General features: G+C 42.2%; 1 protein-coding gene across 1 annotated transcript in view; it reads right to left on the bottom strand.

The window, feature by feature from the left end:
• Window positions 1-201: 201 nt before the first annotated feature.
• The window catches only part of SNRNP200 (small nuclear ribonucleoprotein U5 subunit 200), a 111992-nt gene continuing 95524 nt past the window's right edge, over window positions 202-16669 (bottom strand). The window contains exons 33-45 of the mRNA XM_053718182.1: window positions 12210-12388; window positions 11974-12125; window positions 5657-5765; window positions 5469-5577; window positions 5076-5265; window positions 3796-3960; window positions 3553-3674; window positions 3157-3300; window positions 2701-2877; window positions 1999-2159; window positions 1587-1668; window positions 757-849; window positions 202-620 (exon numbers count right to left, since the gene is read on the bottom strand). Of these exons, the coding sequence (XP_053574157.1) occupies window positions 477-620; window positions 757-849; window positions 1587-1668; window positions 1999-2159; window positions 2701-2877; window positions 3157-3300; window positions 3553-3674; window positions 3796-3960; window positions 5076-5265; window positions 5469-5577; window positions 5657-5765; window positions 11974-12125; window positions 12210-12388 (1827 nt within the window). The 3' untranslated portion in view covers window positions 202-476. The remainder of the gene's footprint in view (window positions 621-756; window positions 850-1586; window positions 1669-1998; window positions 2160-2700; window positions 2878-3156; window positions 3301-3552; window positions 3675-3795; window positions 3961-5075; window positions 5266-5468; window positions 5578-5656; window positions 5766-11973; window positions 12126-12209; window positions 12389-16669) is intronic.

The raw sequence follows: 16669 nt of genomic DNA, 5'->3' as shown, positions 1-16669 counted from the left end.
GAGGTTATAAAGTATATTAATATAAGGATATTATTTATTCAAAGCGGAGGAATGGGTAGTAAGAGCATTAGCTATAATAAAAAATCAAGTAGACTATCCCTTTAACTTTCAGAGATTTTGTAAATTTTTAGCAAAGATTCCCCAAATTATTTTTAACAAATATGTCACATATTAAAGAAAACGAAAAAACAAAAAGGCAGATTATATACAAGTAAAAATTTAATTCGGGAAATAGAACATCTACAAGGTGCAGATTTCAAACACAATCGATGTAGCTCTGCCCCAGCTACAAACAATGTTATAACGACGCAAAGATGTTAGCACATTTCCCCTTTATATAGACATCAAAGATAGACTGTATTTACACGATCACAAACTGTCCTTTATCTACAAGTAAAAGTTGCTGCTTCCATCTGAACTAGGCAGCTATTGAAAACTGGCATCCAAGTCGCTCTCAGCTACACAGTTCGTTCCTTTTAATCAGAGTCACTGTCACTCTCAGCCTCTTTTACATCCACACTGAACTTGTATTCCTGGTCACAGCCCATGTAAGCGTCACTCATGAAGTAAAGGGTGTAGTTGTGGTTTCCTGTTGCAGGTGCCACAAAATCCAGCTTCACCTATGGGAAGGAGAAGAACTTGCTTAGGATGAAACTAAAAATAAATTCTATGAACCGTTTAAATCAATTTACCCCATTGCTAATAAAGGGATTCAGCACACGCTTCTTAATAGATTTACTTATGTAACCTCCTCACCTTTGCTTTCTGTTGCAGCGTTAGTCTCTTGATTGAAATCAGACTGTTTGATTTTGCATCTCCAATCACCACCCACCAGCCTTCCTCACGTTTCTGGAGGGGGAAATTAAAATGTGTTTATGCAATGTATGGGATCCTTTCAGCTCAGACTATATTCAAGAACACAGACTAGTTAATCAAAGAAAATGATTATGTTCTGGTTCACCTAATAGGATGTATATAGTAGTAGTTCCTATAGCCTAAACCTTCAGAACGAAATTGAAGCTAAAACAATCAACTGCAGGTGAACTAAAAATAAGAACATGCCATTTAAAGAGAAATCAAACCCAAAATTCCACAAACATTTTTTAGAGGGACATTTATATTATGTAAAGAGCACTAATTAAAATAATCATATGCTTCAACTGGCCAAGGTAGAGGACCTCAGATAACGCTAATCAAGAAAAGCTTTTCCAAAGCTCTATTCCTATTGATCAGAAATGACAAAACCCTAAGAAAACAAAAGTTTCAAATACTTTAGCATTTCATTATGTAAGTTACGGAAATAAATGTCCTTTTAACAAGGTTGTAATTGGCAAGGAGGAGTTAACCAAGCGCTTTATCACCGGAATTGACAAGCCCCAGGAAACATGGCTACTATCATTTTACTCATGGCCCTTAGCTTTTTCGATACTTTTACATACATTCATATCATATATAAAATAATTTCTTGACTTCTTAAAGATAAATAAATACATAAATAATAGGATTTCCTCCTGGGTTGCTCCCAGACTGATGAACAGCTATTTCACTGGCAGCAACTTTTGTAGACTGCTGAAAATAGAATATACCTGGGGGAAGAGAGGAGCAATTACAGGTCCAGTAACTTCCTCTTCACGTTCAAGCTGAACCAGGACAACGACAGCACCACCACTGAAAAGGTATTAAAAAATCATAAGGTAGTCGAAGAACTTTACTCTATTAGCTGCAATGCTGTAAAAACTAAGCTATTTTCTATCATGCATACGAAATAGCATGCATTAAAGATGTTAAAATATCTCTTGCAACATGGACATGATTGTGGCTACGGACAAAACACGTAAGCTCTATTGTTTGGTGCATTGGCATTTCCATTTGTACTCTCCTTATGTGTACAGACCTTTTATATGGAAAAATAAATGGTACGTTTTACTTTGTTGATTCTCATCTTTCTGCGCAGCTTTTCTGCCCCCCTTTAATTTGTACTACTTCCCCCTTGCTTACCTCCTTATCATTTCTTTATCTGCTACTTCATACGACAACTCAATGTTAGGGTACCGATTACAGAACCGGGCCACATCAGCCATTTGGGGGTCAGAAAGAGCCAGTAGCTCAGTGCGGTCCTCATCCTCCATTTCCATGATATCAAATACACTTTCCACACCCTTAATGGAAATAAATGTAAAATGGATCAATGTGGGTAAATATATTCTCAATCATACGGATAAACATATACAGAACCTCATTTATCATTATACTATAACCATTGTTTAATCAGCAATGTTTGTTACTTTCCATGTGATTGTTTATCTGTAATCTTCCAGGGAGAAGCAAAAACACACGAAGTATATGACATGTCTGACACGTCTTTCATGACAGTACGTAAAGCAGGAAGCTGCCTCTTATCTCAGTGCATTTTGACAGTTTTTCACTGCTAGACAGAGCGAGTTCATGTGTGCCATATAGATAACATTGTGCTTATCCCGTTGAGTTATTTATTGGCCACAATGTATTGGCTAACATGCAAATCTGTCAATAGCACTGAGATATGGGGGTAGTCTGCAGAGGCGTATATATAGGTAATCACAGAGGTAATAAGTGTATTAAATAACAGTGTTGGTTGTGCAAAACTGGGGAATGGGTAATAAAGGGATTATCCATCTTTTTAAATATAAATTCTGGCGTAGACTGTCCTTTTAATCTTACCTTGTCTGTGCACCTCTTGATGTTTTCAGAAGTGAAATGAGGCAGTTGTTTCAGGTAGGAGTCCTTGGACCACATAGCCTGAGTAACCATTTGGGCAAGCTCCATAGCAGCTAATGCAGGGCTTAGCCAGCCGTTACTGGAAAGCACATCAACACATGCTTGGATGAGACGGATTGCCTGGAGGAATGAAGGGAAACAAAAAAAGGCAAACAAGATTATCTAGTTTAACCTGTAATTTTCCAAATATTTTATCTTTAGCCTATTTTTATTTTCAGAACAGTCTTGGGTATCTGCAAACAACATTTTATACCATATTATCCTTGGTGTTCTTTTTAAGAACAATTGTCACATTCCTAATCCACACAAGCTTATCCGTTTATCAAAACTATTTTTTCCCCCCCATAGGCTATTGGTACACCTATAAAGTACAAAAGGAAGAACTGTTAGAGTGGTTACCTTGCTGAGGATCTCTTCTGTGTCAGACTGGAGCTCTGCACTCAGTTGCATGCGGGAGAGATGAGCCTGAAGCAGGAGGTTAGTCTTCACATGAGGGTCATTGAACTTGGGGTTTGTAGGTTTGTGGGAGACCTTCTGTGCCAACTAAAATAGAAGAAAGCAGTTACAGAGATAATCCAACATTAACAATAAACCACACCTGTAGCCTAACAATGCCATCAGAATCTCGGCATTCATGCTACTACAAGCTGTCATGTTTCAAGGGACACATCATTGTGTGTGTCTACATCATTTCTTGGGAATGTGAGTGATGCAATGTCAACTTATTTCCCGTTCATTCTATGTTCTGCCAAATACACATCACATAATGCGGACCCCTCTGTTCCTGCCCCTCACCTGTCGTAGCAAGTTGTCCTCATGATGGCGGATAGGTATGCTCTCGTACTCTGCAGCATTGGAGATTATTTCTATCAACCCTCTAACCTTGGTCTTGGCATTCAATGACATGCTGAAAAGCTCTGGACAGAGATGAGAAACATGTTGAGAAAACAAGAAAGGATCAAACGAAAAAAGGGTAATGGCCAAGAGACTGGCGAGGGGAAGATATAAGAGAAACAAAAGGAAGACACTATTGCTCACCAATGGTGGTGTAATTGATATAGTAATAGGCTGCAATCATGCCCAAGTTCAGAGGAGCAACATCCATCTCATCTTCAATGCTTATACACTTCGATTGCTCTAGATCACTGAGTGTGTGTTCAACAAGCTCGGAGAGGTGATCTGAGAGATGCCTGTGTGACACACCTGAAAAGAAGGAAGAATAAAATCAACGCATGAGAACTGTAAACAATAACACCAAAGGTGTCTGTTGGGGCACAGTAAAATGAACCAAAAATATATACAAACACAAGATGTAGCATACAAGCATATTTGGAAAACATCAAAGCTTCCTTAACCAAGAACCTGTTAAAAAAACAAAAAAAACAAACTTTTTTGTTAAATTGGGAAGTCAGGTGGGGACAGAGTCATATTTTCTGTGGAAGAAGTTGGCCAGTCTGGAATCATTAAAGGGACACTGTACACTAGATTTTTCTTTCTATACAGGTATTGCAGATGATCAATTTATATATCCAATCTGGGAGTGTTTTTGTAAAAATGTATAGTTTTGCTTATTTTTTAAATAACATTGTGCTGATTTGCATTCTCCTGATCAAGTCCCAAAGTTTTAAATATATACTGATGTCCACTGGCGTGATCCTGTTTGTGTAATGGATCTTTTCATATGCAGGGGAGAGTCATCAACAGTGCTAAATTGGGAGCTTCTAAGTAAGTGTTTGAAAAGGTTTTATAGTGGATTTTTATAATCAGTATCTGTGCTTATTCTTCTTTATAGTAGTGTCTATTACATGCAGTTATATGAAATTGGTGTATACTGTCCCTTTAACAGCCAGTTAAGCTAGGTAGGACATGACTAGAAAGGAAGAAATAGCAGTGGGGAGAGGTCATTTTGCCCTTCCCCTGTCAGCACAGTGGGGGTGCAATCTGAAAGAAAGGGGTGTTTGTATTTCCCATAGAAATAAGTTTTGAATTGCCTTTACTTAGGGATTTACTTGATTTTTCGGTCAGAACTTAAATCTGTAAAACATTCAAATCTAAAATAAGACACTAAATGTATAAGATGAATTAAAAAACAAAACAAAACACCATTTTGTCTTTACGCTTGTATGATCTATAGTAGTGAAAGAGAAAAGTAAAGGAAGAACAGTAAAAAAGCAAAAGAGACCAATGGCAGGCAGGAAAGGTCCTCATAGGCTGAAACTAAACTAAAGAGAGGGTTTAGCAGCACAAAAATACGAGTCACAATCATACTTGGGATAGTCTTAGAAAGGAAATAACGGTATTATGTCAACCATTGGCACCTTGCAAGTTGTAGTAATTGGGGTTTTGTGTCATGCGCCGGTACAGGAACGTCCATGTGAGGTAGTCCACAGCATCCTGTTTGTTTTCAACAGTCTTGGTGACAATTTCTGCATTGAAGTGGTCATGCAGGCAATGATCCAAGTGGGACTCCACAGGCAGAGGTTCATACAGGAACTTTTTGAAGAAATCCTTTAAAAAAAAAAAAAAAAAAAAAAAGATATTTAAGTACAAGTGAGATTGAAGAAAACAGCTAGAGAGAATATAAAACATTAAAACATTTATGAAAAGCAGTTGGGAGAATGTATTGGGGGAAAGAGATGGATACAGAAATATCAATCAACTAGTTTTGCGCAAACACAAATAATTGGCGCAGAACTCCTCCATAAGCTCACCTTCTTTGACCCCTGGCACATTATTACACAGCGTCCCTCATCATCCTGCAGTGGGCGGTTTGCATATCCTACCATCTGGAGGACATCATAAATGGGATAATCCACATACCTGTAACAATATACACACAAGTTCAGTATAAATAAAAATGTTTCACATTTTAACATTTAATTTGATCACCCATACTCACGCATGGATCTTGCCATTATAATATTGAGTATCCATGATGATCACCAGGTGAGCAGCAATATTCAGACCCCAACATAAGCTGCGCGAGGCCACTATCACTTGTACCGCACCTAAGTTATGCAGAAAGGAAAGGCTGAGTCACAAATAAATTCAGATGAAAAGAAAAAATGTAAAAACAGAATTTATGCTTACCTGATAAATTTCTTTCTCTTACGGTGTATCCGGTCCACGGCTTCATCCTTACTTGTGGGATATTCTCAATCCCTACAGGAAGTGGCAAAGAGAGCACACAGCAGAGCTGTCCATATAGCTCCCCTCAGGCTCCGCCCCCCCAGTCATTCGACCGACGGTTAGGAGAAAAAGGAGAACCATAGGGTGCAGTGGTGACTGTAGTTTACAAAAATAAATTTAAACCTGACTAAATTGCCAGGGTGGGCCGTGGACCGGATACACCGTAAGAGAAAGAAATTTATCAGGTAAGCATAAATTCTGTTTTCTCTTACATTGGTGTATCCGGTCCACGGCTTCATCCTTACTTGTGGGAACCAATACCAAAGCTTTAGGACACGGATGAAGGGAGGGAACAAGTCAGGTAACCTAAACGGAAGGCACCACTGCTTGTAAAACCTCTCTCCCAAAAATAGCCTCCGAAGAAGCAAAAAGTATCGAATTTGTAAAATTTGGCAAATGTATGCAGTGAAGACCATGTCGCTGCCTTACAGATCTGTTCAACAGAAGCCTCATTCTTGAAAGCCCATGTGGAAGCCACAGCTCTAGTAGAATGAGCTGTAATACGTTCGGGAGGCTGCCTTCCGGCAGTCTCATAAGCCAACCGGATGATGCTTTTCAGCCAGAAAGATAGAGAGGTAGCAGTTGCTTTTTGACCTCTCCTCTTGCCCGAATAGACGACAAACAAGGATGATGTTTGTCTGAAGTCTTTAGTTGCTTTTAGATATAACTTTAAAGCACGAACTACATCGAGGTTGTGTAACAGACGTTCCTTGTTAGAAACTGGATTAGGACATAGAGAAGGAACAACTATTTCCTGGTTAATATTCTTATTGGAAACTACTTTTGGAAGAAAACCAGGTTTGGTACGTAAAACGACCTTATCTGTATGGAACACCAGATAGGGTGAATCACACTGCAAAGCAGATAATTCAGAAACTCTTCTAGTAGAAGAAATAGCTACCAAAAACAAAACTTTCCAAGATAGCAACTTAATATCAATGGAATGTAGAGGTTCAAACGGAACCCCTTGAAGAACTGAAAGAACTAAATTTAGACTCCATGGAGGAGCCACAGGTCTGTAGACAGGCTTGATTCTGACTAAGGCCTGTACAAACGCCTGAACATCTGGCACGGCTGCCAGACGTTTATGCAACAGGACAGAGCAGAAATCTGTCCCTTTAGAGAACTAGCTGCCAACCCTTTCTCCAATCCTTCTTGGAGAAAGGATAGTAACCTTGGAATCCTAATCTTACTCCATGAGTAACCCTTGGATTCGCACCAACCAAGATATTTCCGCCATATCTTATGGTAAATTTTCCTGGTAACAGGCTTTCTAGCCTGGATCAGAGTATCTATAACTGATTCAGAGAACCCACGCTTAGCTAGAATTTAGCGTTCAATCTCCAAGCAGTCAGTTGCAGAGAAATTAGGTTTGGATGCTTGAATAGACCTTGGATTAGAAGGTCCTGTCTCAAAGGTAGCTTCCATGGTGGAGCCGATGACATATCCACCAGGTCTGCATACCAAGTCCTGCGTGGCCACGCAGGAGCTATCAGGATTACCGAAGCCTTCTCCTGCTTGATTCTGGCTACTAGCCGAGGGATAAGAGGAAACGGTGGAAAGACATAAGCTAGATTGAACGACCAAGGCGCCACTAGGGCATCTACCAATGTCGCCTTGGGATCCCTGGACCTGGACCCGTAACGTGGAACCTTGGAGTTCTGGCGTGACGCCATGAGATCCAGATCTGGGAAGCCCCATAGTTGGGTTAACTGGGCAAAAACCTCTGGGTGAAGTTCCCACTCCCCCGGATGGAAAGTCTGACGACTCAGATAATCCGCCTCCCAGTTGTCCACTCCTGGGATGTGAATTGCGGATAGATGGCAGGAGTGATCCTCTGCCCATTTGATGATCTTGGACACCTCCCTCATCGCCAGGGAACTCTTTGTTCCTCCCTGATGATTGATGTACGCTACAGTCGTTATTTTGTCAGACTGAAATCTGATGAATTTGGCCTCCGCTAGCAGAGGCCAGGCCTGGAGCGCATTGAATATCGCTCTCAATTCCAAAATGTTTATCGGGAGAAGAGATTCTTCCCGAGACCATAGACCCTGAGTCTTCAGGGAGTCCCAGACCGCACCCCAGCCTAAGAGGCTGGCGTCGGTCGTGACAATGATCCACTCCGGTCTGCGGAAACTCATTCCCTGAGACAGGTGATCCTGAGACAACCACCAGAGGAGTGAGTCTCTGGTTTTCTGGTCCATTTGTATTTGGGGAGACAAATCCGCATAATCCCCATTCCACTGTTTGAGCATGCACAGTTGCAGTGGTCTTAGATGAATTCGAGCAAAAGGGACCACGTCCATTGCCGCAACCATTAGTCCTATTACCTCCATGCACTGAGCCACGGAGGGTTGAGGAATGGCATGAAGAACTCGACAAGTGTTCGAAAGTTTTGACTTCCTGACCTCCGTCAGAAAGATTTTCATTTCCACCGAGTCTATTAGTGTTCCCAGGAAGGGAACCCTTGTGAGCGGGGACAGAGAACTTTTTTCTACGTTCACCTTCCACCCGTGAGACCTTAGAAAGGCCAGAACAATGTCCGTATGAGCCTTTGCTCTGTGAAAGGACGACGCTCGTATTAGGATGTCGTCTAAGTAAGGTGCTACTGCAATGCCCCTTGGTCTTAGTACCGCTAGAAAGGACCCTAGCACCTTTGTGAAAATTCTGGGAGCAGTGGCCAACCCGAAGGGAAGAGCCACGAACTGGTAATGCTTGTCCAGAAAGGCGAACCTCAGGAACTGATGGTGATCTTTGTGGATAGGAATATGCAGGTACGCATCCTTTAAATCCACGGTAGTCATATATTGACCCTCCTGGATCATTGGTAAGATTGTCCGAATGGTTTCCATTTTGAATGATGGAACTCTGAGGAATTTGTTTAGAATTTTTAAGTCCAGGATTGGCCTGAAAGTTCCTTCCTTTTTGGGAACTACAAACAGGTTTGAGTAAAAACCCAGTCCTTGTTCTGCTGTTGGAACTGGGTGTATCACTCCCATTTTTAGAAGGTCTTCTACGCAACGTAAGAATGCCAGTCTCTTTATCTGGTCTAAAGACAAGCGAGAAATGTGGAACCTTCCCCTTGGAGGAAGGTTCTTGAATTCCAGAAGGTACCCCTGAGTGACAATTTCTAACGCCCAGGGATCCGGAACATCTCTTGCCCAGGCCTGAGCAAAGAGAGAAAGTTTGCCCCCTACTAGATCCAGTCCCGGATCGGGGGCTACCCTTTCATGCTGTCTTGGTAGTAGCAGCAGCAGGCTTCTTGGCCTGTTTACCCTTGTTCCAGCCTTGCAGGGGTTTACATGCTGGTTTGGACTGGGAAGCGTTACCCTCTTGCTTAGTAGCTGTAGAGGTAGAAGCAGGTCCGTTCCTGAAATTGCGAAAGGAACGAAAATTAGACTTGTTTTTAGCTTTGAAAGGTCTATCTTGTGGAAGGGCATGGCCCTTTCCCCCAGTGATATCTGAAATGATCTCTTTCAACTCTGGCCTGAATAGGGTCTTACCCTTGAAAGGAATATTAAGCAATTTTGTTTTGGACGACACATCCGCCGACCAAGATTTTAGCCAAAGCGCTCTGCGCGCCACGATTGCAAAACCAGAATTTTTTGCCGCTAATTTAGCTAACTGCTAAGCGGCATCTGTAATGAAAGAATTAGCCAACTTCAGGGCGTGAATTCTGTCCATGACCTCATCATAAGAAGTCTCCTTCTGGAGCGAGTTTTCTAGTTCCTCAAACCAAAAAGCCGCTGCAGTGGTTACAGGATTTATGCAAGAAATTGGTTGAAGAAGAAAACCTTGTTGAACAAATATTTTCTTAAGTAAACCTTCTAATTTTTTATCCATAGGATCTTTGAAAGCGCAACGGTCTTCTATTGGTATAGTCGTGCGCTTAGCTAGTGTTGAAACTGCCCCCTCTACCTTATGGACCGTCTGCCACGCGTCCCTTCTGGGGTCAACAATGGGGAACATTTTCTTAAATATAGGGGGGGAACAAAGGGTACACCTGGCCTCTCCCACTCCCTAGTCACGATATCCGCCACCCTCTTAGGTATCGGAAACGCGTCAGTGTGTACCGGGACCTCTAAGAATTTGTCCATTTTACACAATTTTTCTAGGACCACCAAGGGGTCACAATCATCAAGTGTAGCCAGGACCTCCTTAAGCAGGGCACGGAGGTGTTCTAGCTTAAATTTAAATGCTACGGTATCTGGTTCTGCCTGTTGAGAAACTTTTCCTGTGTCAGAAATTTCTCCCTCAGACAGACCCTCCCTCACCGCCAAGTCAGATTGTTGTGAGGGCACTACAGATAAATTATCCGCTGCGTCTGGTTGCTCATTTTCTGTATTTAAAACTGAGCTATCGCGCTTCCTTGGAAATGCTGGCAGTTTGGATAAAAATGCTGCGAGAGAATTATCCATTACTGCTGCTAACTGTTGCAAAGTAATAGGGATCGATGCGCTAGAGGTACTGGGCATCGCTTGCGCGGGCATTACTGGTGTCGACACAGAAGGAGAGGATAGAGTACTATCCTCACTACCTTCAGCTAAAGAAACATCTTGGGCTACATTTTTAAGTGTCACTGTATGGTCCTTAAACTGCTTGGACGCTATAGCACACTTCAAACAAATTCAATGGGGGTACCGCCATGGCTTTTAAACATATAGAACAAGGGCTATCTGAAGGCTCAGACATGTTTGACAGACTTAGACAGCACTATAATGCAAGAAAAAATACTTTTTGAAAAAACATTACTGTGTCTTTAAATAATAAAAGTGCACACTTTATTACCAAAACATCAAATAACCATCAAATAAACATCCGATCTTAATGAAATTTTCACCACATTATCCTAATGCTTTGAAAAGATTGCACACACATTTTCAGATCAAATAACCCCTTAATGCCCAAACCGGAGCTAAAAACAGCAGTTAACCGGTTACAAACACTACAGCACGATGCCACAGCCTCTACTGTGGCTTTTACCTTCCTTAGGGATTATTTGAAGAAGAAATAAGCCTCTCTGAAGTCCCCTCTGAGGTTTCTGGACTCCACACGTGAATCTGCATGAACTGTCTAGTAAAAACAACTGCGCAACTGAGGCGCGAAAATGAGGCCCCCTCCCTCTTCATTCCAGAGTGATGGGGCCTTTGAGGTAGATTAGGTGTCTAATCAAGTGCCAGGCGAAATAAAAAACCCCATAAGCGTTTTATAAGTCTCAAAAACACCATATCCATTCTTAAATCATGCTAACAAGCAATCGATTAAGCCCAAAAAAGTGTCAACCAGAAATTAAGCCCTTAATTTAAGCCATCGTTTTATACAGCGTCTGAAAAAAATGGCTTACCTACCCCTGTGGGGATTTCTGACAGTCTTCTAACATTACTGGGTCTTGTTAGAAAAATGACTGATCATACCTGAAGCAGTTAAGCCTGCAAACTGTTCCCCCCAACTGAAGTTCTCCGGTATTCAACAGTCCTGCGTGGGAACAGCAATGGATTTTAGTTACTGGTGCTAAAATCATATTCCTCTCAGCAGAAATCTTCATCTCTTTCTGCTTCAGAGTAAATAGTACAAGCCGGCACTATTTTAAAATAAACTTTTGATAGAAGAAATAAAAACTACAAATCTAACACCACAAACTCTTAACCCTCCCGTGGAGATGCTACTTGTTAGAGCGGCAAAGAGAATGACTGGGGGGGGCGGAGCCTGAGGGGAGCTATATGGACAGCTCTGCTGTGTGCTCTCTTTGCCACTTCCTGTAGGGATTGAGACTATCCCACAAGTAAGGATGAAGCCGTGGATCGGATACACCAATGTAAGAGAAAAGGATAATGATTTAGATGTACAAAACAAAAATTAATGTAAATATGCAATTCAACTCAAAGGCATAAAGAAAGGAAACGTACAAGAGATAAACATATAACAAATGTTAAACAAAATATCAGGACTCAGAAAATGATACTGAATGAAGTGGTTGGGATTAAGAAACTATCAGATACAGAATATACATAAGAGAAAGTGCAATACCTGTATTGAAGAGTTGCTCCACTATTCGCCTCTCTAGTGAGGACAGCCCTTCGTGCAGATAGCCTACTCCATTTAACAGCGTCTCTTTCAGTGTTTCGTCACTCAGCTTTTCCAGGTATGGCGCTAGATCCTTCTCTGTGCAGTGCAGAAACCTGCAGATAAAACCAAAGTAAATCATAAAATTCCAAAACAACCTTATGTAGTAGAAACACTGCTGTTCTTTTTATCTGGTTTACCTCTGCCTCTGAACATCTGAAGCACAAGTAGTGAGAATGTCAATTGCAGTGAGACGTGTCTGCTTCCGTGAAGGGACGAAAACAATGATGGGTTTCTTAGGAGAGTGCTTGACAATGGCATGATACACTGGCTTTGCCATTGAGAGCAACCTGGTTTGCGTGTGACTGATATTAAAGCCCTAAGAAGCAGAGAGAAAAGTTTTCTGGTTGCATATTATGTCTACTAACATGTATTTTACAATTTGATATGGCCGGTTAAAGGACCAGTCAACACAGTAGATTTGCATAATTAACAAATGCAAAATAAGACAATGCAATAGCACTTAGTCTGAACTTCAAATGAGTAGTAGTTTCTTTTTCTGACAATTTTAAAAAGAAAATTTATGCTTACCTGATAAATTTATTTCTTTTTTGACACGATGAGTCCACGGATCATCTTAATTACTAATGGGATATTCACCTCCTGGTCAGCAGGAGAGGCAAAGAGCACCACAGCAGAGCTGTTAAATAGCTCCTCCCTTCCCTCCCACTCCAGTCATTCGACCTAAGTTAGTAAGAGAAAGGAAAAGCCAAAGTGCAGAGGTGTATGAAGTTTACATAACCCACAACCTGTCTTACAAGAACAGGGTGGGCCGTGGACTCATCGTGTCAAAAAAGAAATACATTTATCAGGTAAGCATACATTTTCTATTTTATGACACGATGAGTCCAAGGATCATCTTAATTACTAATGGGATTCAATACCCAAGCTAGAGTACACAGATGATACGGGAGGGACAAGACAGGGAACCTAAATGGAAGGCACCACTGCTTGAAGAACCTTTATCCCAAAAGCGGCCTCAGCCGAGGCAAAAGTGTCAACATTGTAGAACTTTGAAAAAGTGTGAAGAGAGGACCAAGTTGCAGCCTTGCAAATCTGTTCCACAGAAGCTTCATTTTTGAATGCCCATGAGGAAGCAACAGCCCTTGTGGAATGAGCCGTAACCCCCTCGGGAGGCTGCTGTCCAGCAGTCTCATATGCAAAACTTATGATACTCTTCAGCCAAAAAGAAAGAGAAGTAGCCGTAGCTTTCTGTCCCTTACGTTTTCCTGAGAAAATCACAAACAAGGAAGAAGACTGACGAAAGTCCTTAGTCGCCTGTAAGTAAAACTTTAAAGCATGAACCACGTCTAAATTGTACAGAAGACGTTCTTTCTGAGAAGAATTAGGACACAAAGAAGGAACCACAATCTCCTGATTAATGTTCCTATCAGGAACAACCTTAGGAAGAAATCCTAGTTTAGTACATAAAACTACCTTATCTGAATGGAAAATAAGGTAAGGAGAATCGCACTGCAATGCCGAGAGCTCTGACACTTTACGAGCTGAAGAAATAGCAACAAGAAATAGAACTTTCCAAGATAACAACTTAATATCTAAGGAATGCATAGGCTCAAACAGAGCCCCTTGAAGAACTTTGAGAACTAAATTAAGACTCCATGGAGGAGTAACTGGTTCGAACACAGGCCTGATGCTGACCAAGGCTTGACAAAAAGATTGAACATTTGGGACATCCGCCAGACGTTTGTCTAACAAAATAGACGAGATTTGACCCTTTAGGGAGCTCGTTGATAAACCCTTCTCCAAACCCTCTTGGAGAAAAGACAAAATTCTAGAAATCCTAACCTTACTCCATGTGTAGCCCTTGGATTCACAGCAATAAAGATATTTACGCCAAATCTTATGGTAAATCCTTTTAGTCACAGGCTTACAAGCCCGAATCATGGTCTCTATGACCGAATCAGAAAATCCCTGCTTGGATAAAATTAAGCGTTCAATCTCCAAGCAGTCAGCTTCAGAGAAACTAGATTTGGATTAAGGAAAGGCCCCTGAATCAGAAGATCCTTCCTCAACGGGAGTCTCCACAGTGGCAGAGATGCCATTTCCATCGGATCCACATACCAAATCCTGCGAGGCCAAGCCGGAGCCATGAGGATCACCGAAGCCCTCTCCTGTTTGATTCAAGCAATTACCCGAGGAAGAAGCGCAAACTGAGGAAATAGATATGCTAGACTGAATGTCCAAGGGACCGCCAGAGCATCTATCAGCTCCGCCTGGGGGTCCCTGGACCTCGACCTGTATCTCGGGAGCTTGGCATTCTATTGAGATGCCATGAGATCCAATCCAGGTTGACCCCACTTGAGAATCAGGTTGGAAAACACTTCCGGATGGAGTTCCCACTCCCCCGGATGAAAAGTCTGCCTGCTCAGAAAATCCGCCTCCCAATTGTCCACCCCTGGGATGTGGATCACCGACAGGTAACAAGAGTGGGCTTCTGCCCACTGGATTATTTTGGTTACCTCTGTCATCGCTAAGGAACTCCTCGTTCCTCCTTGATGATTGATGTAAGCCACTGAAGTTATGTTGTCTGACTTGAACCTGATAAACCAAAGTGAGGCTAACTGGGGCCAGGCCAGAAGGGCTTTGAAGATTGCCCTCATCTCTAGAATGTTTATAGGAAGAGCAGCCTCTGACTGAGTCCAAACTCCCTGTGCCTTGAGAGAGCCCCAGACTGCTCCCCACTCCAGAAGGCTGGCGTCTTGTCATAATCACCCAATTCCCAAGAAAGTGATTCTTGTGTCTGGAACTAGGGAACTCTTTCCCAAATGTACCTTCCACCCGTGAGTTCTCGGGAAAGATAACACTATGTCGGTGTGGGATCTTGCTTGCTGAAAAGATGGCGCCTGGACTAGAATGTCGTCCAGATAAGGCACCACCCCAATGCCCCGTGACCGAAGGACCGCCAACAGAGACCCCAGACCCTTTGTGAAGATTCTGGGAGCCGTGGCCAGGCCGAAAGGAAGTGTGATGATCCCTGTGAATAGGGCCATGTAGGTACGCGTCCTTTAAATCCACAGTTGTCATTGATTGAATTGACCCTCCTGGATTAAGGGAAGAACGTTTCCATCTTGAAGAAAGGAATCCTGAGAAATTTGTTTAGACTCTTTAGGTCTAAAATTGGTCTGAAGGTTCCCTCTTTTTTGGGAACCACAAACAGATTGGAATAAAATCACTGACCCTGTTCCTGAACTGGAACGGAAACAATCACTCCCAAGGCTGGAGAGGTTCTTTACACAATGTAAGGACGCCTCTATCTTGAAAGCAGAAACCTGCCTCTGGGAGAAAACTTTTGAATTCCAATTTTTATCCCTGAGAGACTATGTCTATCACCCAGGGATCCTGAACGTCCCGAATCCAAGCCTGAACGAAATGAACAAAGGAGGAAAGTCTGCCCCACATCAGATCCAGTCCCGGATCAGGGGCATGCCCTTCATGCTGTTTTGGATTCAGCAGCAAGCTTCTTGGATTGTTTACCCTTGTTCCATGATTGGTTGGGTCTCCATGTAGGCTTAGATTGTTCCTGCTTAGAGGAGGAAGAGGGAGAATTTCCCTTGAAATTTCGAAAGGAACAAAAATTACTCTGTCGTCCTTTTTGTCTGTTTCTCTTATCCCGATTGAGTAGATGACCCTTAACCTCCCGAGATATCAGAAATAATTTCCAACAGGCCAGGTCCAAACAGGGTCTTCCCCTTGTAAGGAATCGCCAAAAGTTTAGACTTAGATGACACGTCGGCCGACCAAGGTTTTAACCATAAGGCTCTGTGGGCTAGGACAGAGAAACCCAAGCTCTTAGATCCCAGTTTAATAATTTGAAGTGAAGCATCCGTAATAAAAGCATTAGCTAGCTTCAAAGCCTTTATCCTGTCTTGGATCTCCTCCAAGGAAGTCTCAGTCCTGAGAGACTCAGACAGAGCAACAAACCAATATGCTGCCGCACTAGTGACGGTAGCAATGCACGCAGCAGGCTGCAATAGCAGACCCTGGTGAACATAAAGCTTTTTAAGCAAACCCTCTAACTTCTTGTCCATAGGATCTTTGAAAGCACAACTATCCTCTATGGGAATAGTAGTTCTCTTGGCTAAGGTGGAAACAGCTCCTTCCACCTTAGGAACTGTTTGCCAAGCCTCCTTTAAAGAGTCAGCTATGGGAAACATCTTCTTAAAAATAGGGGAGGGAGAAAAGGGAATGCCTGGTTTCTCCCACTCCTTAGTAACGATCTCCGCAGCTCGCTTAGGAACCGGAAATACGTCTGAGTAAGAAGGAACTTTGAAATATCTAATTTACTAGCCTTCTCGGTAGCAAGCAACACCGTGAAGTCACAGTCATCTAAAGTAACCAAAACCTCCCTGAGCAACAGGCGGAGGTGTTCTAGTTTAAACCTAAAAGTTACAACCACCGAGTCCGTCAGAGGCAATAAACTTTCTGAGTATGAAATTTTGCCTTCAGATGGAACCTCATTACCCTCCTCTTCAGGTCCTTGGGAGGGTACGTCCGAGATTGCAATAATTGCCTCCGAAACCTCACTTACTGGATGCCTGGTTTTCCTTTTATGTTTACCCTGAAGCATAGGGAAAGCAGA

Source organism: Bombina bombina, chromosome 6 (genome assembly GCF_027579735.1).
Source record: "Bombina bombina isolate aBomBom1 chromosome 6, aBomBom1.pri, whole genome shotgun sequence".
Lineage (NCBI taxonomy): Eukaryota > Metazoa > Chordata > Amphibia > Anura > Bombinatoridae > Bombina > Bombina bombina.
This window is presented reverse-complemented; position numbering and strand designations above follow the sequence as displayed.